This window comes from Oryzias melastigma, linkage group LG21, assembly GCF_002922805.2.
Source record: "Oryzias melastigma strain HK-1 linkage group LG21, ASM292280v2, whole genome shotgun sequence".
NCBI classification, from domain to species: domain Eukaryota; kingdom Metazoa; phylum Chordata; class Actinopteri; order Beloniformes; family Adrianichthyidae; genus Oryzias; species Oryzias melastigma.
Genome location: NC_050532.1, coordinates 23061876 through 23088770, shown reverse-complemented (window position 1 = coordinate 23088770; position 26895 = coordinate 23061876). Strand labels below are relative to the sequence as shown.

Below are 26895 nucleotides of genomic sequence, written 5' to 3'. Positions count from 1 at the left end.
AGGGGGGCACTTGTTTTGTGGCTAAAGTCAAGACTCTTATTAGCTCTCATTAGCCGTCTTTAGCTTTCAGAGCTCTGAGTGTGACCACAAACCAACAGCGACATTTCAATAGTGCAGAGAAGACAAAACCTTTGCAGTTTCCTGCAACGTCTACTCTGTATTAGATCTGTTAATGCTCTAGTGTATTGCATGCTGTACAGCTGTGAGGAATAATCAGTTTATTGGCTGCTGTTGGGTACAACAAAAATAAATGCTCCATATTGTCCAAAAATATTTATTACCTCAGAACCTTTTAGCAAAAAACAAGACAAAATGCAGAAATACTAGTGAAAAACCACAGTCTATAATGCTAGACAAAGCAGCAAGATAGATGCTGCTGATCATCGATAACTGATACATTATTAAAGAGGATTTATGCATTTTTTCAACAAGAACAGAAGATTGTTGGTTTGTAATGTCCAGAAGAAAATAGCCTAGAGAAAGAGCAAGATACAAGAGATTTGCAAAGACGAATATGAGACTTAAATTTTATAGTAAGTTTCATCTTAAACACTTTCTGAAAAAAAATAAGAATTAAAAAAAGGCATAGATATAGCTATAGTGTCTGATTAAAGCATTTTATATTCACGGTTCTATTTACCCATCCACACACTAATGATGGCTCTGCTGCCATTGTGTGAAATGAAGTAAAGAGATACAGGTCTTGGTTGGCTTGTTAAATGTCAAAGCTCATGGAAACACAAAAGAAAACAAAGATTGCCGGAAACAAAAAAAAAAAACATTTTCAATCGAGAGCAAAGCGAATTGGTTTGATGTCAACCACCTTCATATCAGTACAAACATCTAAAACTGACAATACAGTGTGTTCTTTCTCTCTTCAGTACAAACATCTGACACCAAGAGTACAGCTGGTTCTATGCGTTTTACAGTACAAGGATCTGAAACCACCAGCATGGTTGGTTCTATGCGTTTTACAGTATAAGGACCCTAAACCAACTGTACATTGTGTTCTTTCTTTTTCAATACAAGCATGTGAAACCACCAGTACGGTTGATTCTATTTATTTTACAGTACAACAATCTAAAACCAAGATTACGGTTGGTTCTATGCGTTTTGCAGAACAATGATCTGAAACCACCAGTACGGTTGGTTCCATTTGTTTTACAGTACAAGGATCTGAAACCACCAGTACGGTTGGTTCCATTTGTTTTACAGTACAAGGACCCTAAACCAATTGTACAATGTGTTCTTTCTTATTTAATACAACCATGTGAGGTCAACTGTATAGTTGGTTCTATGCGTTTTACAGTACAAAGATCTGAAACCACCAGTACCGTTGGTTCTATGCGTTTCACAGAACAATGATCTGAATCCTATAGTACCGTTGGTTCTATGCGTTTCACAGAACAATGATCTGAATCCTATAGTACCGTTGGTTCTACGCGTTTCACAGTACAAAGGTCGGAAACCACCAGTACCGTTGGTTCTATGCGTTTCACAGTACAATGATCTGAAACCACCAGTACAGTTGGTTCTATTCAAACCAACAGTACGGCTTGTTTTATTTGTTTTACAATACAAGGATCTGAACCCACCAATACGGTCGGTTCTTGCTTCTTCTATACAAATGTGAAACATCTGAAACTCATGCTATGATTAGTACTTTCTTCTTTAATGGAAGAGTCTGAAACCAACTGTACATTGTGTTCTTTCTCCTTCAATACAAGCATGTGAAACCACCAGTACGGTTGATTCTATTTATTTTACAGTACAACAATCTAAAACCAAGATTACGATTGGTTCTATGCGTTTTGCAAAATCTGAATCCTATAGTACGGTTGGCTCTATTTGTTTTACAGTACAAGGATCTGAAACCACCAATATGGATGGTTCTATGCATTTTGCAGAACAAGGATCTGAAACCACCAGTACGGTTGGTTCCATTTGTTTTACAGTACAAGGACCATAAACCAATTGTACAATGTGTTCTTTCTTATTCAATACAACCATGTGAGGTCAACTGTATAGTTGGTCCTATGCGTTTTTTAGTACAAAGATCTGAAACCACCAGTACCGTTGGTTCTATGCGTTTCACAGAACAATGATCTGAATCCTATAGTACCGTTGGTTCTATGCGTTTCACAGTACAATGATCTGAAACCACCAGTACCGTTGGTTCTATTCAAACCAACAGTACGGTTTGTTTTATTTGTTTTACAATACAAGGATCTGAACCCACCAATACGGTTGGTTCTTGCTTCTTCTATACAAATGTGAAACATCTGAAACTTCTTCAATGGAAGAGTCTGAAACCAACTGTACATTGTGTTCTTTCTCCTTCAATACAAACATGTGAAACCAAATGTACGGTTGGTTTTCCTCTTTCTCAGCACAAGCATCTATTATCTACTATACAGTTGGTTCTATTCTGTCTGGTTGGTTCGAGATGTTTCTGCTGATGAGCTGTTGTTTGAGGTTTGACGATCTGGGCTTGTTTTACAGCCACACAGTTCAACATCCTACTGTGACCGCAATCTCCTCTGTATACCAGAGCTTTCCCTCAGGCAAATTTGAGACTATCTTAACAGCAAAGGCTTGAATAAAATTTGATTACTGCAACACTCACACGCTATTAGTGATCTTAATCTCAGAGCATACGAGCAAAACAATGAGGAGACGAAGAAAAAAAGAAAGCCTTGCAGTGCTGCAGATGCATGAATGCTTACAAACCTCAATAGACGGACATGGGGGTTTCAAAGAAGAGGAGCCAACATTCCTCCACACTGACATGAGATAAAAATGAACTCTTTCAGACGTCATCAACCCCTGAAGACTGGATGTTAGTAGACGTCTCTTCAGTAAATAGCATCACTTTATATAAAGTCGTTGGTCATTTCAGGTTAAAAATGAAATATTTGAAGAATTTGCAAAGACCCAACATGCTCAAGAGTTTTCTTATTAGGGTGGAATATCAAACCACTCAACACAATTCTAATTTTAAGCACAGATTGATATAAAAAGAGTTCAATCAGTGAAGCACTCCACCTCATAGCATTCAAGCATTCTAAGAAAAATGTTAATCCTCTTTCAGTCGTTGCAGGGGAGGAGATTGTTTATTAGATTAATTCCAATAATAAGTCTTTACATTTACAGAAATGATTTCTATGTAAACTAAAGTCTTCCTCCTTCTTTTTCAGATCTGGTTCTCGAAAAAAAGAAATAAATAAGAAGAAAATCACCCAGCCAAGCGCCGGCTGTTTACGTTTTAATCTTAATTTGCCCGTTTTAAAAGTTCAGAGATCTTTAAAGTTCACTGACTGTGGCTAATTATACCTGAAAAATATACTTGGCATTTAGAAAAACAACCACCCACTCGTTTATCCCCGAAAATCCAAAATAGCAAGCATGTTTATCCAAAACAAGGTGAAAATGTCCGTGTCTTCACACAGCTCAGACGGAAACCTTCCCCACCTCACAGGGTTTTTTACCTTTTACATTTAGAGCATTTATGCAGAAATCCTGCATAATCAGCGCTGTGTTTTTAAAATTATTTTGAAAATAGCCAACTATAGAATTATTATTTTTTGTACCCTGATTGCAGAGTTTTATCCAGTTTAGAGAATTTCTCACAGATGCTGAAAAGGCAGCTGGAGGATGTGAAGCAGGGAGAGTTGAAAACCTCTCTGAGCTTAAATCTAAAATGACAAAACTTACATCTTTCAATAGTTGCTGGTTTCTAATTAATGCAGATCTCCAATAAACGCCGTGTCTAAATGGTGTTTGTTTCTTTAGACTGGGGGGATTATTGAAAATACTACATATCGCGATACACGTCACAGTACGATACGTATTGCGATTTATCCCAAAACAGAACCAGAGACAATATTTTTTTTTTTTTTTTTTATTGTGACTTAAAAAAAAAAAACTATCTGAATATTAATGCACCTTTCACATAAATAATTGTAAAATACATTTAACAACCTACGATTTACGCAACTTGTGCAGGTTTGCTGATTTTTTTACCTGCCGAGAGCCAGTTTCCAAGAGTGGATGACTTAGAGATTAACCAGCAACTCTGCAAGGCAGGCAACGAATGTCCTCAATCATGATCTTCTGAGCAGCTCAGAAGCAAAAAGACTGAAGGAGAATCCTTGCAGTAATGAGCTTCCTGCTGCTGCCTGGCTGTGCTGCAAACAGGGCAAAAAAAAAGAAAAAAAAACCTTAACCTTAAACCCATTTCTTTAATGTCACCGTCTCTTTCTAAAGGCACATTTTAGTACATTTCTTCAAAGATCCAATTGAATGAAAATTGTGTTTTTGGTGTTTTTAACATATTCTTGTTGCATTTTTCCGATGATGGATGATATAGATCAGGGGTCTGCAACCTTTAACACTTAAAGAGCCATTTGGGTCGATTTCTAACCGACCACAACCCGGGAAAGAGCCACAAATCTTTTAGAAAAATAAGACTTTATATTTATGTTATTGCTATTTTTATGAGAAATATAAAAACACAAGTGTTTTTTGGCACTAACTAAACAAACTTTTCGAGAGAATAGATCCCCCCCCCAAATATGAAACAGTTCATAACTTTTAACAGAGGTTCACAAGACTGCCTTTCAAAATAAAAGACTTCCTGTGTCACATATGATCATTTTGATGAAGCAAATCTAGGTGTTGGTAGAGTAATGTCAGCTACAAAGAAAAAAAACATTTTTTAAACGTTTGTGGTGCTTTTTAGCCAGAAAATCACAAACCTAACTTTCTAAAATTAAAACAGAGCTAATTGCCCGTATTTTTTTAACCATGAGGCACACTTAACATTCTGAAATTTCTCAAAATATTTAGTTCTTGATTATCGAACCACTATGGCTACTGTGCTTTGAAGGCTCGCAGAGTGATAAGTTTAATGTATTTTACTTATTTTTGTTTTTTCACTTTACAGTTACTTTTTTAAGGTCAAAACGTTGTATTTTTCTTTAACCAGAGAGCCACAATGGAGGAGTAGAAGAGCCAGACGTGGCTCTGGAGCCGCAGGTTGCAGACCTCTGATATAGATAGAGAAAATTAAGATTGAAACTACAATATATTTCTTTATTCAAATTGTAAATCAGGAGCAGAAAAGAAAATAGTTTTTTGTATAGATTTGTTGTTGTTACCTAAAATTTGCAATCCGCTGGCAACGAGTTTCCTGCTCTGCTCCATTCGTATGCATTCACTTGTTGACGATCCATTCATTGAGGGGCGGGTTTTAATAAGCAACGCTTCTGTCAAACATGGCTGTAAAACTAACTACACATAAATCTTATAAAATTACGCACCAATCACCTGATACACAAACTCAAAGCTGCATTTACACACAAATTGTGCCGCCTGAGCCAGCGTTCACGGAGGACGTCCGTGGTGAAGGCGCTGCAGGGAAAGCTTAACCAAGAGGAAGCGATGAGAATAGAGAAATTTTAGCGTTTTAAAAACGCATTTTTAGACTTCTTATATTAATTATTAGCCATATCTGATTAAGAAAGTGGAAAAATGTCAAGTTTTTACCAGATATTATTCACAATCTAAGTACAAAGCGGCTGATAAGAAAACTCTGGTGACCGAGCATTCTAGCAGCATTTAAACGCATCGTCTCACATCAGATTTATGCGTAAATGCGGTTTTTGTGTGTTTGTGTGTATCAGGTGATTGGTGGGTAATTTTTTTTTAAGATTTGTGTAGTTAGCTTTCAGCTGTTGTAATTTAAAGGTGTGCATGTGTAAATGTAATTAGAATTTTTTTGTACATGTGAAAACACAACTGCAAGTACAAAAAGTTACGCACAAAATGGATAGTATTAGTTACAAATAAAGACTTACGCACGCACAAATCGGATGAATACATTTCCTCTCCATAGAGGAGAGTGTAAACCAAAGGATGATGGGAAATGAAGCACAACTCAGAGGCAAATTTCTGAGGATGCTCTGCAGAAACTATGTCCTAGAAAACAACACAGGCTTTTTGATTTTGGCTAAAACTACAGTAAATATAATTGGTGCCTTTGGGAACACTTTTCAATTGATCAAAAGATGATCGGAGTGCATCATAATGACAAATAGATTTTCCTTCATGCACCCACTGACCCGAGTCGGTGTTCATAGATGGGCATTCAACATGCAAATCCTCACATCAGTTCAGTGGTAACATGAGGACAAACCTGCTGGGACTGTCCATCAAACCTCTGCAGCAGCTTTTTTCTCTGGATTAATCCCTGAAAAAGTTCATTCCAGTTGGAAGAGCTGAGCCCCTCCTCACAGCGATTGTGTAACCGCTGTGAACTTGTGATTTTGTTTGCTGCAGAGAAGGATTATGTCCTCAGAGACCCGCCGGACCTTCCTCCCTCTCCCCTGCTGTCCCCGCTTGACCTGCAGATCACACCTGACAGCCAGATGTGAGGCAACATCTGCAGAGGGAATCTCCTCTGCGTGCATCCGAGCTTCAAAAGGAGTCTAATTTCAGCCCTAATCTTTGCAGTAGATGTCAGTTCTTTTGGGTTAATCTCCAGGTTCTAAATCTCACTATTTAACAAGCTCCACAACCTCGCTGGTTATATTTAGCACCACTTCTTGTCATTAAAAATAGTTTCAAGATTCAGCTGCCACAGATCTGCCCCCTCAGAGGGAAAGCTTTCCAAGCATTCCAACTTACTGGCTTAAACGCCAGAAGATTTAGGAAAGTTTTTAGCAAGCAGATTGGAAATAAAAACCCTCTTTTTAGGACAAACCAAAACTCATCTCCGTTTTTTTTATTCCAGCTCAAGAAATTCCTCTAAAGACCACACTGGAACTTTTGAAAATGCAATTACTGGAATTGAATATTCTGAATATCAGTGAAGAGGAAGACAATGATGAAGCTGTAATTCGATTTATCTACTGCTGCTTTCATTGTCTGCCTTAAAAGGTTTCGTTTTTATCGGAATTTACTCTGATTTCCATCCATCTCCCCCCCGAGGAGCATTCTGCAGAGCAATAATAGCATTTCTGTCACGCACAAACGCATTTATGAGTGTGTCTGTTAAATATCTTTGGTTCTTGGTTCTATGTGCTCTTTTTAGATGAATTTTGCTTCATAAAAAAATCTCAAACTTTTGACTAAAGCCCAACAATTAACACTCCAGCCTTTTCCCTGCCATCCACAAATGAAGAGCCGTCATGGGGCCAGCAGGTGTTAAGCTCTCCTTTTGAAGATTATTTTTTCGTGGCCTGGACCATCTAATCTACCACTGACAGCTTTGATAGAAGCAGGTCTGAGTGACGTTAGTGATTATAACTGGAAGAAGTCGTTAAAAAAATGTGGTAACAAAAAAAAGAAATTAAAATGTTGAATTTTTAAAAGTTTAAAAATGTCACATAAGCTTTAGTGTTATTCTGTAGAAAATACATATAGTTTTTCACTCTTAGGGTGTGTTCAGACTGGAAAATGTCATTTTATCCGCTAAATTCGGTCCAGATTGAGTCTGGAACCTTGAATTTGGTCTGTTCCTGTTTCAAACCAAAGCTTGTAAACAAAATCACCTATTGGTATGGAATAATGGAAGTCCTACACTTTAGAGTCCCTGTCAGGACAGTATACTTGTTTAAACTTTATATTTCGTTGACCAGTTTTCAACGTCAGGTGCAACACTTTCAATGCTGCTTTGGTACAGCAGAGACATGCAAGGCGGTTACTGAGGAGGCAACAGCTAAGAAGTGTTTATGACATAAGGATTGACGGGAAAACGATGAGAAGCAATGAATATCAGGTTAAAAGTTGTTTTAATGAGACTGCATTCATCTGACCACATTTCAGTGAGTTGCTGTGTCTCACTGCTGTGTTGTCCTCATGCTGTTTTTAGAGAATTCTGTTAAGGAACTACGAGGTAGCTTTTAGGATGACATCACACTGGGTGCATGCCACATAACGAGACACAGAAAAGTACGTAAAAGCATTAGTGATGCAGAAAATAAGGTGGCCATAATCTTAACTAAATGGTAAATGGTGTTGGGGCTGCCACAAACGATTATTTCAATAGGCGACTAATCACCATTTTTTTCCCAGATTAGTCGACTAATCAGATTGTGCGTAAACTGGATGTAAAACACACATCTTAACCATCATTAGCTATAAACCTGAAGCTAAATGCTAACTCAAAATAAAGACAATTAACCCTTTAATGAATCACGCAGCTTCTTTCATTAATTTGTTTCTGGCATAAAAACAAACTTAAATCAAATGAGGTCGGCATCTGAAACAAAGGAACTATTTTACACAATAGCTTTGGTCTCGCCGACTCAAATATTTTCATACTCAGTCATAATGTGCTGCAGATATTGCATTGGAGACGTTTGTCTTTTATTTTTTTCAAGCTCCGTTAGTCTTCCTATAACTTTCTGTGACATCACTACTGACCCGGATTAGCACTACTGCGCATGTGTGTCAAAGACTATGGCAGATGCAGCGTTACAAAGCACGGACCATAGTTTTTGGGGAAAAAAAATGTCTAAGTATTAATAGTCAACGTAGCATCGTGGCAGCCTTAAACGGCATATACTACTTGTATAGTGCTTTTCTACTTTCCTTAAAGGCCCATAGACGATCAGCCACCATTAAATCAACTGCTTATTGGTTCCACCCTTTTGATTATTCTGCATTTTTAGCGTTCTCCCTGTAGCCTCCAGCAGCAGACGCCTCCTCTCTGTTTCACTTCCAGACAAGGGAGTTGCTGCGATTCATTAATGCAGGACGCCTCTCAGCCAGGACAGGCCAGCGGTTGCTTGTGCTGGAGAGTAAACCAAGGAAAGGAGGTGTTGAGGGTGAGAGTTTTCTCCTGTGTGTTCTCGCTTTGACTGGAAGGTGAGAAATCAGTTCAAAAATGCAGAAGAGCCAACATGCAGCCACACGAGTTCAAGTCAGGCAAAAAAAAAGTCCTGTGCAACTCACAAGAGGATCTATCCCACAAATCCAATGATATTATCAACAAGTTATTTACAATTAATATCCAAAACTTGACACTAGACTAGATCTGCTTAAACCCTCAAAGTGAATAAACACATTCTGAGAAATGAACAGAGCAGGCTCGGACATGAAAAGAAAGAAAAAAAAGTAAAAGCCCACACAGAGTTTCCCTTATGTAACCAGATGCATTGAAAAAGTTACGAAGAGGAACACGATGACACAAATCACAGATACCTCTGGCCTGTGCCAGCATTCCCCTCGATGTGACGACCTAAAACTTTGCTGCTGACGCAAATGCTTTTGGCTCCCAACCCAACCACAGTTCAACAGACAAGAGGTTGATGCAAGCACCGGGGCCATTAATAGCACAGCAAGAAACGACCAGCTGGGATTTGGTTCCTCTTGAAATGATTCACTAAACAAATCAAGAGCAGAAAGGAGGAAAGAACTGGTCTTTTGTCATGGTCGATCTGAAGAAGTAAAAAGTCTCAAACCTCAGTTGTGGTTGTGATTAAGGAGGAAGGAGTTTTGCAACGTGACTAATCGAGCACTTTCTAAAGTCATCATTTATGAATGGTCCTTAACTGCTGGTTAGCTTAAATCTCAGCACTCATAAATGTCAAATACAGTTAAAACAAGCAGCTTTTATAGAAACAAGGTCAGTAACCATAAATCTGCACAAACATGCAATGATTTTTAGGTCTTACCTTGATGATTGTGAGAGTTCATGTTCGTCCCGGGGCAGTGGGGAACATTTGGGGTGTCAGTGCCCCTCTGAAATGGGTCAATCAGTCGGCATGTGTTTCCAAGCAAAGCCAAGGTTGAACACAGAAGTTGTGTTTCTCAGGGCGTCATCACGGGGGGCCCTGTGAGGTCATTTCTGAAGAGGGTTCGACTTCTTTTGCCAAACAGCAACACTGTGAGGAATAAAGGAAGAAAGTCAGATACTAAAATGATAAATAGAAAAGTGTTGGCTTGTATATCAAGGGACAATGAACGGACAAGTCGTAGAAAACACAATACAAACTCTCCTGAAGCTCCTTTTTGCACCGGTTGTCTTTTAATTGTCTTATTGTTTTCCAATTGGATCCACCTCAGAAAACAGTGACGCAGGACCAGAACGTAAAGGTAGCCTTAATTTTACCCTGTAGGGCAGTGGCCTAACCTTCAGGGGCTACTACCCAGTTCGTCTTCCAGCTAGACACGCCCTGATTGCTGCTGATTACGTGCATTAGGCGTGTTCAGTTATTTAACATCTGGATTAACCTGATCCTGTTGATCAGCACAAACTAGGTTAACAGAGGGCAAAAAAAAAAAAAAAAGAATTATTTCATTTCCAGTGTAAAGTTACATACGGCTGGATGGATCAGTTGGCTGGGTGTGGGAAACCTGAGTTTGCTTCCCAGGGTACACAATGAGCTTCATCCAGCGTGTGTCCTCACCCCGAGCTCACCCTGCATCCGGTCCGGCTACGTCCGATGACTCACACTGACTACGGATGGCAGTAGTCTTGCTGCAGCCACAGGCTCTGCTGCCAAGACTTCAAACTCACGTGGGTTTATGCGGTAACCCACCATTTATGTAGGAAGTACTAGTAAACAAACCCTCATTCCAATAGGATTTTAATGTATATTCACAACACTTCTTTTTCTGCGTGACTTGTCTTCATGCAGTGGGTAAGCAAAGAACATTTATCAATACTTTAGTCTTATATGGGCTTAAATGTACAGATTTGACTGTGTTAAAAGTAGGGGAGACCAGGGTTGGTTGTCACAATGTTACAACACAATGAAAACAGTGAGTACAGCGGAAAATAGACTTAATTTTGAAAAAATGTAGTGGTCATTAATAGGTCACCAATAGCTCCAACTTCACATAAAAAAAAAAGTGATCTGGCGTCCGGCGTAAATTTGAAGCCAACGAAACGGATGTGGAGCGCTGGAGAGGCCGGTCTGGACTGGATGGAATGCGAGTTCCTCTCGCATTTTTCAAGTTACGTGAAGACTTTGGCATCCGCACCGGCACGGGCCGGTTGCAGTGAGAAACCAGGGTGAGGCAAGACCCTTCACGGTACTGCCTAACTAGCCACAAGGGAATCTAAGTCTAGGACTTTCTGTGCCGGTTCCTAGCATGGATAAGATACAGGGTTGTGTCAGGAAAGGTATTCAACGTAAAAGTCTCTGCCGCATGTGCAAATCAGTGAAAGCTGAACAACAACATGTATAAAGTTATGTATAATTAACAGTAATTAAAGTTTGGGCTGCCACGATTAGTCGATTAATCGACTATTAAAATAGTCGACGACTAATTTAATAGTCGATTATATTGCTCTTTTGCTTCAGATGCTAACTTAATTTGATTTAATTTTGTCTTAATACAACAAGCTAATGAAAGACGGAGGCTGCACGATTCATTAAAAGTTTAATAAATTATCATCTTAATTGTCAATATTTGTAGTTAGTTAAAAGTTATTGATGGTTTAGATTCTTTACATCTAGTTTGCACATGACCCGATTATTCAACTAATTTGAAAAAATAATAATTGATTAGTCGACTATGAATATAATAATTTGTAGAAGCCCTAGTGAAAGTATATCCTTTTTCTCCCTTTGACTTTAATTATTTAATATAAAAACTCTCCAGTCACAACTATGTTTGTGAAAAATAAACTGCATCCACTGCTGGAACAGCAGTAACATGAATGGCTCTGTGTTTTGCTGGTTTTGAAGAACAGAAAATTTAAAAAGTCTTCATCAAAGTTCTTTAAAATGTTTCAACAGAAACAAATTTAACTGGGAGGATAAAATAGAAACCATTTAGATACAATCCCCTATGACCTGATTGACCAATCACAGTCCAAGTGCGGGTGACATCAGAGGAACCAATTTGTTTTTTATGGGGGAAAATCATCCAAATTATAAAAAAAGAGAAAAAATTAAGCCATTCCGTACAACTAACTAAACTGAATTCGACTTAAGTTCATAGTAATGGTAAGTATTTATATTACTGTATAGGTTATTATATTTTTGGTGGAGGTGAATTTGTAACCCATTATGGTCAATTTAAAACATGAATGGGTAAAATAAAATATGTGGGAAAAAATAAATAGAATTAAATCCAGCCTAAACAATGTATAATCACGAACATTAAGCTCAGGGTTAGTTTGCCTTTCTCTACAAAATCAGACAGAGTAGAACGGAAACAAGTAGGAATGACACCGACAGACTGCTTCTGCTTAGTTCTCTCAAAGCAACTCGTATGCAGACTTCTCACAGCCCACATCACTTAAATGTCAAGGAGGATAAATAGTTATAGGGGGCAAACCTTCAGGTCAAAGACAGAAGTGGTACAAAAATATATGGAGAATCTCACACCCTCTCACTGCCTCTTTAAGTCAAAGTAAATGACAAAAAAAATCTTCTGTGTTTTTGGTTCTACACGTTTTTCCAGTACATTTACATTTTTGCTCTCACATTTCAACAGTTTCCACTCAAACATCCCACTGACAACAGTAAACAAGCACGTTTCTGGTATTCCCTACACTTTAAACTGACTAAAATGTGTGTGTTTTTTTTAATGAAACTTAAATGTTTTATGATGCCAGACAGAAAACAGTTCTAGCAACTTAATAAATGTTTCCAAAGCTGTCAGGCACAATCTCAGCGGCATTAAAATATCATGTAGTTGGACAGCGAGCAGTAAACAACAATTAAAGAGACCCCTCGCCTGGTTTTGAAATAAATCATTAAAAATGCTGCGTGCCATGAAAAGCTCTTCAAGCTCTCAGCTCTGATTGAGTATAAATTATTCAGCTGTAAGTAGAGGAAACGCTGTGTTTCTAAGGACTAACTTCTTTCTGCTTTTTCTAGTTGTTTGAGGAAAAATAGGACAATGTTTTTTTATGTGATTTTTAAATTTAAAAAATAAGGTTGTTACAGTCTGCTCAAACTAAATGTTCAAATTGGCTCGTCTAGAAATATAATATGTTTCCTGCTGCTTTGTACATGAACAATGTAAAACACTACAGCAGCAAAAATTTTGATTTTATGTTTTTCCTTCATATCTACTAGAGTTACTCCTATATTTGTCTGTGTTTAAGACTTTTCTGATGTTCATGTAAATCTCAGAGGTGCCAGAAACTTTCATTCTGCTTAAAGTTAGCTATTGTCTCCAATACCAACAAAACAAAAAGATTTAGCTTAAAGTTTGCAGACCGAGAAGAATATAGTGTGTTTTTTTTCTTTTTATGACAGAGTTAAGTAATAATTTTTGACATTTCAATGAAATGTTCAGGTGAGGAGATTATCCGCAATTGATACAGGAAGTACTAGTATTTTATTGCTAGATTTATATTTAAAGCACTCTTTTTACTCATTTTCATACATACAATGTGTAAGCAATGAACTTTTAATACTTTTTGTCTTATATATAGGCTTAAATGTACATATTTGACTGTGTTACACGTGTTGTGTAACTAGTAGGGGATACCAGGGTTTACAGTAGTCGAGAAAAAAAAGAACTAGACAGAAGTTCACATGACTTCCTTTCAAAATAAAAGACATCCTGTGTCACACAGATCGTCTCATTGCAGCAAATGTAGTGTAATGTCAGCAGTAATGAAAAAAACAGTTTTTTTTTATCGTTTGTGGTGCGTCTTAGATAGTAAAATAGTAAATATAACCAAACAGAATTGAATCACAGCTAATTTAGTGACCTTAACCACATTTTCTATGTTTTGCACCTAAAATCTTTGATTTTGTTCAAAAATAGAAAATATATTTTAGAATATGATGCCCCATTTGTATGAATTCTGGTTGTACTTTTACTTTACTACTACTTTTTTAAATGAAAAACTTTCATTTTTCTTTAACCAGAGAGTCACAATAGAGAGATATACAGGAGGCTTGTTTTAAGACAGTCAACTTTACACTTTGGTGTAAAATGATTAAGTTTTACCAAAAAACAAGGTTTTCTTTGACAAACATTATTGGCTCCTCAGGTAACATGTATTTAGTACAAGATAAATACAGCTGTGCTCTATTCAAACAGGCACTACTGTTAGATACTACTTCTGAACCAAAGGAAAAGCATCAAATTACCAATTAAAAGTGATAAATAAAGTATTTGTTTTAAATAAAACACGTTCCATTGAAATTGTTACTTTTTTCCCACTTAATCCTCTAACTATTCTTACATGAATAAAACCAGATCCAAACCCCATTTTCACTTTGACGCCAGATTTCTCTCATTGCTGCAATTTGCTTTTTTGTAAACCAAATTCCAATTACTACTCGTCTCCTTTTGGCCGTTTCCTGGATCCAACTCTGTCTGTGATTGGCTGCTGGCCACATGCATTTGCAGTCGTTTCTATATTTAGCTTAAATTACCCATTTAAAACCAGATTCAGGTGAAACAAATGCTGTAAGTGGGTTTGGGTCAGGCCTGTTCTCCTCTGAGACACATTTTGTGGGAACCTGCCATGCAGACCGTCTCCATAAAGCCTGATGGAGACTTTACCAAGATGAAATCTGACAGAACGCCGCTCTGTACAAGGGAATACTGCTACCAATCGGCTGCATGACCTTCTGAACAGCAATAACCGGCATTTAGTTTTATGTATTTGTCTTTGCTAGCAGCCATTTAAGAAAAGTCCATCTAATCACAGCAAGTGAGCAGCATTTTAATGTGCATGAATTGTTGCCCACTCGCTGATATTATGGTGAAAGGAGTGCTTTTGCTAATATGAGGTCAATGGGAAGATCAACAAATGTTTTAGCTCTTTTTTGCCAAAAAAACACTTCTGCCATACTTACCACAGAAGTGACACAAAGTTTTTTAACGCTGCCACCCACTCAATTTCAAAATGAAAAGCTTTTGGCGTGAAAATGGAAGAAAAGACCCAAGAAAACTTATGATTAAAAAAACAACTGAATAAGATCTATTTGCATTTTCACCTTCAAATATTAAACGGTGGTGTAACAGTGATGCTGCACACAAGCCGGCTAATATTCATGGATTAAAATCTACATGTCGTTGTCTTGGTAACACAAAAAAGCAACAAGCTGGAGTCGACGAAAAAGAAGGAAGTGACATATTTCCAGGCAGTAAGCCAAGCGAGTCCTGCATGACACAAGTCCACTTCACTTTCCTTTCCCAATATCTTACACTCTGCCTGAGTATCTTTAACCCCTTGGTTTTATGCTGACATTTTGAAGAAAAGTATCAACAAATACTCACACTTAACCTTCAATAATCTCTAATACAGGGCTCAAATATTCATCATTTCGACAGATTTCATGGTTTTCTTTCTGCTATCTAATAACCTGAACAGACAGCACTGCCTACAGTTAGTAAATCAAAAACTTGATGTCCAACATATTGGCTGGTTCATCACCCTCTGATTGGCTATTCTGTCATTTCAGCAGATCCTTTTTTATTCCAAAAGGATTTTTGCCCAACAGGATTCTGAATAATAACCGCAATAGGTTAGGTACATGGAAAGTTTCAAACAGTTAAACATTTCTGGGTCACTCCGGCTGTGTGGTGGTGTTACTTGGAGTGTATGAGTGGGTGAGACTTGGACATGTCAAAGAAAAAGCACATTTGTGTTCTAATGCGAGTTATAAGGGCACACTTCACATTGATTGACTGCATTTCTACTTTCATTCTGCCCTACTTTTTAAGAATACTCCAGGCTGTGGTTCCAGCCAGGCTGACAAACGCTGGATTGCAGCATTAGACTCCAGACGACCGACAGGTCAAAGAGTCACCAGATGTTAATTGGAGTCAGGAAACGTGGATTCAAAACAAATCAGAGGAACCTGGAGATTTCTTCAAATCGTATTTTTCAGAATGTCTTTAAAATCAACCAAAAGGCCGAACAGTAGCACTACACAATATTATTTGTTGTTGTGATGTAACATAACAGAAAAACCGAGATAGGGTTGATGCACACAGGAAGACCTCCTCAAGAGTTTAAAGATGCCTTACTTAGTTACTATAAACTAGGGGTTAACGGATCACAAAACTCACGGTTCGGATCGTGTCACAGTTTCAGGGTCACGGTTCAGATCGGTAAAAAATTAAAAATAAAACTTAAAAAACAGGAAAAACCAAGAAGATAAAAGCCTAAAATTACTTTTTTGAATAGCTTTAAAATATACATTTGAGAAAACATATACCAAGTACTCCAGAGTATAAATATACACAAAATATAAAAACATATAGTTGAATGAATGAATGAATGAACGTTAGTTTCTGATTACATGTCTTGAGGCCAAATCTACAAAAACAGAAAAGAGAATGCTGAATATTTTCCTCTTGTCCTCCCCCACACCCCCAATGTCAAAATTAAATCTAAATTAAAAAGTTCAAATTAAACTTTCATTATTTTTTGGTATTCATTTTAGTATTGAATCTAACTGTGGGAAAATATTTCAAAGAATTATTATTATCCGTAGTACATGTGCAGGTGAGCGACTACCGCTTTTCCTGGTGATTTTTGATCCTTTTGGCTTGCCATACTGCCTTCACCCGACTGCACGCCCGGAAAGCTGCTGCTCCTCACTGGGAGATCTGAATCCAGACACCGAGACGTGTACCGATGCTTTTATTCAGCTCTTCAAAATAAATAAAATAAATTTCTCAGTATCTACGTCCTCCATGACGAGTTTGAGAAAAGTTTTTGAAAGAAGCTCCTCCCAGAAGGAGGCTATTAGGCTATTTTTGAGATTAGTTAATATTTCAGCTACATGCTAGCTGTTTTGGCTAATTTATGATTTTTTTTTTAGTTTTTTAAGCTATTTTGAAGTTTAGCAAACATTTCAGCTATATGCTAGCTATTTGGCTAATTTAGGATTTTTTTCAGTTTTTAGGCTAATTTGGAGTTTGGCTAATATTTTAGCTGCATGCTAGCTATTTTGGCTAATTTAGTATTTTTTCATTTTTTTTAAGGCAAATTTGGCATTCAACTAATATTTTAGCTTCAGCGTTTTTAGCAATCAATTTCAGCATCTTCAGCTATCAGAACTAGCATCTTCAGCAGCCACATTCAGCTTACAGCATTCACACTAGCATGTTCGCAGGTAATGCTATATATCTAGTTTGTAGTTAGTTTAAAGCTAATGATGGTTAAGATGTGTGCTTTACATCCAGTTGACCCGATTAGTTGACTAATCAGAAAAAATAATCGGTGATTAGTCGACTATTAAAATAATCGCTTGTGGCAGCACTAGCGTAAAGCTGCTTTTCTTAGTTTTAGAGTACATAGAATTCAAATCATTGCATCAACGGTTGAAGACTTACCACAATTTGAAGAATGTCAACAATGGAGCTAAAGCTCTAGTGTTTTCTTAAAGAAATAGCTTCTTTTATGTTAACTTACAATGTCTTTAATGTGTTTGCTTCCAAACACATCCCCGGAGATAACTGCTCCCCATGCTTGGAAAAGAGTTTAGAAAGCTGGTAAACAAATCTCAAGTATCAAAGCGCACGCACCACTACACAGACCCAAAAATATATGAACACAAGCAATTATGTCCTACCAAACAGCCAAACAGTTGTCAACTGATCTTAGAAAGCTGCCGGAGGTTCAAAGTCAGGCCAAGGTCCTGGCAAAGCGCAAGCATAAAAATAGGTTTATTACTGGTGATGTGAGAAACAACCCAGTATAAAAGGCCGGACGTGGGAGAATGATTCAGAGCAATGAACTCATCGGCTGACCCCAAGGATCAACACAAGGACTCATCAAGCTTCAAATCACATCAGTCGAGCTTGAGAGCTTTTGTATAGCTTTTGAATCTTCCCCTTGTCTACTCTTATTGCTTTAGTGGAAGTATCCAACTTACTGTCTTTTATTAACTCGTGTCACAGAAACCAAGAAGAGACCAAGCCAAAAAAATAGCAGATGGGATGATGCAGTAATTGGTTCATTAAGAAAACTGTGGTGAAAAGTTCCTGGAAACAGTATTTAAGAATGAATTAATATCTTCTAAAACACTGAGACCAATACAAAGCTGCAGAAGAGTGGATGTTCTCCATTCAAACCAGAAATGAATCAGAGCAACTGGAGATTTCTTCAAATCGTTCGTATTCCTTAATGGCTTTAAAAATCATCCTTAAAACTAGACAATAGCACTGCCGACCTACAGAGATGGGGTCACCTTTAGAGTTTTGCCCATTTTAAGGCAAGTTCCTTTGGTTTTCAAACAAGTAAGGAGTTGGACCAATTTTTCCTGCTTGATAACACGACAATTGTTGTTTTATATTTGTCCTGTTGCTTCATTTCTACTTTGTTTACATCACGTACTACCGGCTACGGTGGCTGTTTTGGGTCAGTTCTTTTGCTCTTGGACCGCTTTGTATTGTGCAATCTCAGAGTGAACCGAAGCTCAGTCCAATTGGAAACGAACCAAGACCATGTCAAAAGATGGGTCCGAGAGCAGTTTTTAAACCAGGATTCCCTTAGGTCAGGGATAGGCAACTCCAGGCCTCGAGGGCCGCAATCCTGCATGTTTTCCAACACATCCTGCTCTGGCATGTTCTAAATGGCCTGACACACCTGAACCAGGTAATCAGTAATGAGTAGGGCTTGGATATCTGGAAATCATGCAGACACTGTGGGCCTCGAGGCCTATTCAGACTGAAAATGTGTTTCAAGTTATCAGGGGAAATTAACTCTTGGAGGACTAAATGTGTCCCGTCTGAATACACGCTCAGATTACAATAAGAGCTGGTTCCCTTCCCTCTACTAAACCATCAAACCTCCCAACAAATGAACCATGAATTTGGTGCAAGGATACAAGCATCCCAAATTAGTTTCTCCACAGAGTGGGAACTCAAGGAGGGAGCTTGGAGTAGAGGCGCTGCTCCTCCACATCCAAAGGAGCCAGCTATGATCTGGAAGTCACCTGGACATCTGCCTGGGGAGGGGTAGAGACCCCAACAGAAGAACCAGGACATCCTGGGGGGACTATGTCTCTCGGCTGGCCAAGGAATGCCAGATTCCCCCAGAGGAGCTGAAGTGGATGGATAGATGACAATATACACTTCTTGCTGGGTGTGTGAAAATATAAAACAGCCAAAATTCCAAAAGTTCTTCATTGTTGGGATTTCCATAAAGGAATCCAATCCTTGATCCAACTGTGAAATGTTCATATAGTCTCCTGTAGTTAGTAAGACTGTATTCCATATTCCAACACGACCCAATCATACCAAGAACGTCACCTTCTAAAATAAAGCTCTTGCTCGTGACGTCAAACATATCTAAGACTCATTCTAACATCAACACTCAAATCACAACAGAAGAAGGAGCCCCCATGTGTTCCAGACAGGATGTCTAGGAAGAAATTTCAACCCTGAGATTGCTCAGTGATCTCAGGATTCCTGTCAGGTAATCTCACAATTGCATCTCAGCCTGCAGTTTTATTCGTCAAGCTCAAAGAACAGGCATTTGTCATCAACGTGGTCGATATTCACAATCATTTGGAAAACACCACAGCATCTTTCTTTTTTTTCTTACATTTAAATAAATGTCGTCAGGTTTAATAAACCTCAAGAGTGACAACAAAATGATGTAAAAACTACAAAAACTATGTTTTTTTAAATGAGTTTAACCCCTTTAATACCAGACCTGTAGCTCCAATATTGACATTTTTTGAATAACCCCCCAAAAAATGTGTGCCTATAAAGAAAAACATTCTAATGACGTTTAATTATAGTAATGTATGTTGAGTAATTTAGTGAAAATAAAAAAGATTCAATGAAAAACCAAAGTTGGAGGCGGGATTTGAGTTGGAGTAGGGAGTGTTTGTCACTTAATAAAGTCATTGCATGTAATGCAAAAAAATTATTTTAAAAGCAAATTTATATTTTTATTTGATACTTTGAAAGTTTATTTTTAAAAACTGGACCTTTTGTTTTATGAAATTTAGGACGTTTTATATCAAAACTGTGACTTTTATTCTCAAATATAACTACTGCTACTAATTCACAACATTTTTAATTTTGTGCAAAATGAAAAGTTAAAAAAGCAATTTCAAGCTTAATTTCTTAATATGTGTCCTTCATCGTCAGAAAAACATACAAGAGCACGTCTAAAACAAGTTATTTTTGTGGGTCACTGAACCCATTCAAGGTCATTTCCTCCTAAAATCTTTTGCTTGTGCCAAAGTTTTCATTATGAAGCGAGTTTGCATGCTGACAATAAATTTGATGGAGAGTTTGTTCCCTGTCTGCATCATCTGAGCGTTTCCCCGGTGACCCTGCTGCTGTGGGGCCTGCAGTGACTCTCAGCCAGAGAGGTGGAATTCTTTCCACTGGTGGTGAGGATCAACAGGAGTCTTGGCAGAGCCGGGAAGCGGCCCTGCTGCCGCTGCCGCTGCTGTGTTTACACTTCATGAAGACACGAGTTTACTTCAGCACAGACACCCCTTTCTTCTCACGCACGCGCGCACACCACAGCTGTCTGTCAGTTTAAAAGGCGCCCGAAAAGCGAGTTTCTTTGCTCCCTTTACGCGCTCCAGAGCGCGTGGCGCAGTTCTGCGGCTGCAGCCGGGTGGCACACTTCAACACATCTGGCAGCTTTTGCTCCACTTCTACTGAAAACCGACACATAAAAACAGTCGGGTTTTCTGATGACACAAAACACTGATGTGAGAACCGGACCAGAACCGGACCGGAACCGTTGCGCGCGGCGGTTCGGAACTGTGGGGGAGTTGCGCAACACCATCTTTTTGGGTAACTCTGGAGTTTAACTCTGAGGAGGAAAATAACTGTCTGAGTGCGGGACAGAGGAGGGCGCAGAAACTTTACACAAAAAAAGATAATTAAAAAAAAATCACACACAAACGACACACAACCTGGAGCGGGGACGGTCGCGCGCAGGATTTCCCCCCAGAAGCATCCACGGAGCCGGGCTTTCAGGAGCCGCTGCGCTGGAGACAATCACGCAGCCGAGTACTCCGCCATACTGACGGCGTCACGTGTCCGGCATCCTCCCTGTTTCCGTAGGAGGCGGGGTCTGTGCAAAGATGATTGACAGCTGAGCAAGTAATCTGATTACTTTGAGCACTCTCGTAGGAAAGTTTTTAAAGAAAGTCAATTGAGTTTACTTAAATGAAAGAAAAGTAAAAATTCTTACAAATAAAGTTTTGTGTATTTTAGACTTAAAGTAAAGTTTAAAAAGGTAAACAAACAAACAAATACATACATGTATAAAAATGAAGAAAAGAAAAAACAAGAAATTCTACATTTCCCCCCAAAAAATATTATGAGAAAATATACATTTTCTAGGAAAATACTATAAATATTGTCTTGGAACTTAATTATTTTGGAATTTTACTGAAGAAAAAAGAAAAAGAAAAACATTGGAGAAAAAATATTAAAAGTGACAAAAGAAATAAACGTATCTGAAACAATTAAAAGAATATTTTAAAATTCCCTTTTTGTAAAAAACAAAATCTATTCAATTTATACACTTTCTATGTATAACACCACTAAAGGGGCAAAAAATGTAATTCTTCTTTTTAACATCATTTTAAGCATTAAAATAAAAAGACAACCATAATGTTTTCTTTTAGTCCCTTTAATATGTTTTTCTAAATTTTAAGTGCAAAAGTGTGCCCTTACCTTCTTTCTTTCTTTTTATTTCCTTATTGTACAATTTTGTTTCATTTTTTTTATTTTTTATTTAAAAAATAATTATTTGTTCTTACAATAAAATGTTTTCCTGAATAAAAGTGAACAAATATTGATATTTTTTACTTTTAATTCTTATGTTTCTTATTAGATTTTGTTTTTTCTCCTCTAAGAATTAAAAATGGTTTAAATAGTGGCTGTAAATCTTCATTAAGTACAAAGTCCTTCATTAAAAAGTGAATATTTTTTTGGTCTGAAAACGGTGACGAATCCAATATCAATTAGAAGAAAAGACACTCGAGTGTCCATTTCACTCTTTTCAGCTGACAGAAGTCTGCTGGAGTCATTGTGAAAAAACAATGAAGCACTCTGGACTCGTTATTACATAAGATGGTGAAAAAAATCCAAATAAAGAAGGAACCCTTTTTTTTTTCTTGATTAAAGTCTGAAATATCAGATTTAGTACCTTTCATGCTCTGTAAATTTCACCAACAAATACGTACAAAAGAGATCATATATGAGTTTTGATATAAGCATAAAAGTAAACCTTGACAACAATTAAAAGAAATGCAGAAAATGTAAAAAAAAAAAAAAATACAACTTTAAATGCAGTTGTTATTATCTCCTTTTATTTCACTTTACTGAGATGTCTCCAAGAAGAGTGCACTCATGTTCTCCATGATCCAAAACAGTGATTTAAGCAGCAAACAATAGTCGACCACGCAACTGTCAGACTTACAGGGACAACCAGTCCAGTTCTCATGTTACAGCTGCAAAACTGGGAAGAAAGAAAGAAAGAAAAGAAAAAAAGCTAAATACAAAAACAGCAGCACTCCAGCTTTTAAGAGCGTGGGCTCATCTCACAGAAAATGGAACAACTCAAGCCAATGGTTCTCCAAAGAAAAACACTGACAGCATAATAATCATCCTCTCAAAGGGGCCTGTCCGCATTAGCAAGTGAAGAAAGCTAAAGATGGGACATCTCAACCCGGCCACACTCTCCTCTGACAACATAATAACGGCGCTTAGAGCTCATCTTTGGCGCTGTAAAATGGTAATAAAAGCACATATGGCCCCATAAATGCACCATACCGAGCAGTGTGATGCAAATGAAAAGTCAAAGAATACAAAGGAGACTTTTTTTTTTTTTGGTAACATCATCCCCACAAATGCCTCAGTCTCAGATATAACAGGGACTTTCTAAATCTGTGTGAAAACTTCTTGATTGCAGTGTTGTACTTTTTAAGGCCCCAGCTGACATTTTTACAGCAAATTTCTCTTCAATGCAATCTTTAAAAGAGACAGTTTGGTGCCAAATTCTGCCAACTGAAACAGATTTCCCTAAAGAAATAAAGACAAAAACAATTAAAGTTGAGGCACTATCCACCCCTGCCCCCTCTGCACCCCTCTACTTACCCTCGCCACCCACATTTGACCCTCCAAGTCAGCGCCTCATGTGACAAATCGCCATTTTCAAAATGGCAGCTTTTCTGTTGGTTTTATCTCCATAGCAACTATTTTATGTTTTGGTCATCTGGTGATCCCGAACAGATCGACACGAGTTTCAATACAATCTGCAAAAGTAAATTTTTGGATTTCCCTAGCAACAGAGGTTTTTTATCTTACCACGTCCACATACCTAAAATTTTCATTTACTGTGATATATCGTTTTGTTCAGCTCCAGCCTGGGATTCATGCAACACATTTTCACAATTCTCTGGTAAATTTCGTGCCAGTAATAGGAGAACGCCACTTTTCCAAGCTCACCAGGCGCACGCCATTCAAAACCTACAACTTCTAACTGCAACATTTTTTCCCCAAATGTTTCCCAATGATGCCTGAGAAGTTAGAAGAAGGTTAATGAAACTCTTTAGGACGAGTTTTCACTTGTAGCTGTACTAAAGTTGTTTTGTTTTTTAATTCAAGATGGTGGCCTCTTCCCAAGGTCAAAGGTCAAGAAAACTCCAGGTTTTATGGTAGTCTTAAATTGGCGACGTCTGTCAAATTTTCGTTAGTGAATATTGATTTTTTTTTTTTTTTTTTTTAAGCTTTACGGTTTCGGGGGGAATTGTTGTAACTGTATCAAAAAATTCATTTTACCGGGTACTGGGTGTATGCTAGTTTTGGTACATTTTTGTTTATGCGACGGAGGTCAAATTTTGACTCAAAAGCACAGAAATGTTTCCATATGCAATCCAGAGAGTTCGCTGAAAACCGAAACATTCACAGGGAGAACAGGCAAACTCCACACAGAGACGTCCCAGCCGGGATTTGAACCACAAACTTTTTGCTGTGGGACCAGAGTGCCAACCACTGCACCTTCTGCACAGCCTCCAGTTGGACTTAATTTACCTGAAGGGGAATAGATTTGATTAAAACAGCTTTAAAAAAGTATGTATCTTGTTTGTAACAGCCTGAAAAAGTCAAATATTGCACAAATTAAGAACATTTCTGTCATTTGTTAAATTTAAAATTATTATTTTAAATATTCAGTTGATGGTTTACACAACTCAGACATTTAGTTAATTGATCCATTGTTTCACTTTTTACAGTGTAATTATAATTTTTTTGTTTTATCATCAAATGATGCACCTTTTACTTATTATATGTGACATAATTTATTATTGTTTGTTTTTTTATGACTAAAAAATACGTATTTTAATTATTAGTTGAACATTATATACTTATGTGTTCTTTATCTAAGGACCTACACTGAAAATAATGAACATTTAATCAATTAATAAAAATCTTGTAATTTGCTACATTTAAAATTATTAGCTTTCATCAAATCAAAATTAAAATTTCGAGTTGATGATTTATAAAAAATTAAAAAATCTGATAAAAACTAATATTACAGACAAATATTTATATAAAAATATTTATACAGAATTGTTCTTAATTGATCTAAAGTTTCACTTTTTACAGTGTTAAACCGTTTTAAAAATTATGTTGAAATTAGCATAGAAAGCATCTAAATAAAAATAAAATAAAATAAAATAGCGTCAGAAGTCCAGTTTTGTTATAAAGTTATAGCTTTAGATGCAAACAGTACAAAATTTGCATTTTTATTATTTTTTTCTTAATAAATTATATGAAAAAAGACAGCTTTCTTTTATTTAATCCTCACTAAAGCTCATTTTAAGTAGAATCATCCATTGTACTGAATATTTGACAATCTTATTTAAGATAGGAATGAACTTGAAACACAATATATATACATTTAAACCTGATTATTACCATTGTTAAATGAGAAAACACATCATTTTATAAGAAGTTTGAGCTGTAATTTTTAACTTACATGTGAAAAAATGATGTTTTTCTAACAATTTTCTTACAGTTTTATCCAAAATAATCCATGATGTGTTTTCAAAACTGGAAATTATCTTTTTAAATAGATTTATCTGTAGAAAAAAAAAAATTGTGTCATATATAGAGCAAAAAGAAGAGATCTTTGTGGAATAAACTTATTTCCGTTTGTAAATCTGCTTTTAAGTATTGACGAGTCATCTTGAGGAACCACACTCCGAGCCTTCAACACTGCTCCGACAGCGGGAGATGGATTTCCTGAAAAAGGAAGAACAATTGATCAATTTATGGCAGAGAATCCTTAAGAGATGCAGCATTATGGTTTAGGAGACAGAGTTGGCACCTTCACATAATGGGAGTAAAAGATGGGAAAAGGAGAGCGGCGCTGATGCCACGCCTCACAATTATGACAAACATGACAATAAACGGGGGAAATTGCTGTTACTGCTATAAACTGATGCGCAGAGAAACAGCGTTTTTACTTGTATTCTTCGGAGATAATCTAATAATCTTGCTCTTGTCTTTCCTCTTATTTAATTGTAAGATTTCATCCACCCACAGAAGACGGGGAAAAGCTAAAAGGGTGTGTGTTTGTGCATCCAGCGTAACTTAATTAAGGCTCGGGGTTTTAGTGTTGTCAGCTCATTGATTTGACCAACTGATAGGACTCTGAGATAATTTTCTATCTGACTCAACAAACTCTTTGTTTTACATTATCGTGGATTGGTTTTCGCCGGCGTCCCGATCAAATATAGTAGAAATTTGAAACCCTTTTTTTCTGCTCCCCATTTATTTCAATGACGGCTGTGAGGAAGGGGACTTGGCTTGTTCAATCTGGTTTTAGTCAGACTCCTCCAACTGGCACAGAGGAGTTTCAGATTAAACAAAAACCTTTAATCCCAAACTGAAGCCTGATTCCGTGATCAAGCGTGACCCATCAGAGGTTGGGAAGGATTAGCTGCTAGAAGGAAGGGACTTTAAATGGTAATCTAACAGTTGAGGGTAAAATCAGAATCGGCCTGTTGAGGATGCTCTGATTGGAGCTGGAGAAATCGCGCCCACCGCAATGGCACCAGCAGCGGCTAGCTGTCCACTGTTATGCTACCTAGCATAGCGGGCTCGATAGCTTCAGCTCTATGGGTTCTGGGACAGATTGGCGACCTGTCCAGAGTGTCTCGCCTTAGTTCATCACTAGAAAATCGATAGAAGTTCCTGGTGAAAATCCTCACATTGTGCAGCCATATTGGATTGAGTCACTAAAAACATCATGTGCTCAAAGCTGAGTCCCTGATTGGTTGAAGTGCCGCGTTCACCTCTCTAAACTTCAGGTTTTTGAATTCTTGACGCTCCGCTGCTGCCAGACTGACGCACCACGCCTGACTCCCACATTGCACTGCAGAACCTTTTTTTTCAACATGTTCTTGATAATCCTCTTTTTTTTATTCTATTTTCTTCTGCAATGCAAGTTAGTCAAGTTATAAACTGGCCAATCAGATGCCTCGATAAAAGTGGGCGGTGCCTGCTGGTCCCCCTGGTCCAGTGCTCAGAACTGTTGATTGACCAGTTTTGTGTGGCCCACTTTCAATTGATAGATGTCCGGGTTTCTAACAAGCTCACTCCTGATTGGTTGCCATGGAAACAAGGATTCAGTGGACCAATCACGTGAAAAAGAGGTAATTGACTTAATTAAGTTTTTTGAAGTTATATTTCACAGAAAGCAGTTTTGTTTTGGGGCTGTCGCTGGGGAACACAGACTTCCAACTCTCCACTCCAGGACCTTGAAATACTTCTTATGAAGCCACTCCTTCGTTACCAGGGCGGTGTTTTGGGGACCATGCTGAAAGATCCAGACATGTTCCATCTGATGGGAGGAGATTTTCACTCTAAATCTGACCACACATTCATTCATTCTTTCCTTTACACGGATCACTCGTCCTGCTGAAAAACAGCCCCAAAGCATGATACTTCCACCCCCGTGCT

At 37.7% G+C, this 26895-nt stretch overlaps 1 protein-coding gene across 2 annotated transcripts in view; it reads right to left on the bottom strand.

Annotated features, from left to right (window-relative positions):
- Window positions 1-21031, bottom strand: part of hdac4 (histone deacetylase 4) — a 143976-nt gene extending 122945 nt beyond the window's left edge. Inside the window, exons 1-2 of one of the 2 annotated variants that reach the window (XM_036209569.1) lie at window positions 20832-21031; window positions 9681-9890 (exon numbers count right to left, since the gene is read on the bottom strand). In XM_036209569.1, coding sequence (XP_036065462.1) covers window positions 9681-9702 — 22 coding nt within the window. In that variant the 5' untranslated portion in view covers window positions 9703-9890; window positions 20832-21031. Of the gene's footprint in view, window positions 1-9680; window positions 9891-17356; window positions 17584-20831 lie in introns of those variants that run through there. The other variant, XM_036209570.1, reaches the window with a different exon arrangement.
- Between the last annotated feature and the right edge of the window lie 5864 nt (window positions 21032-26895).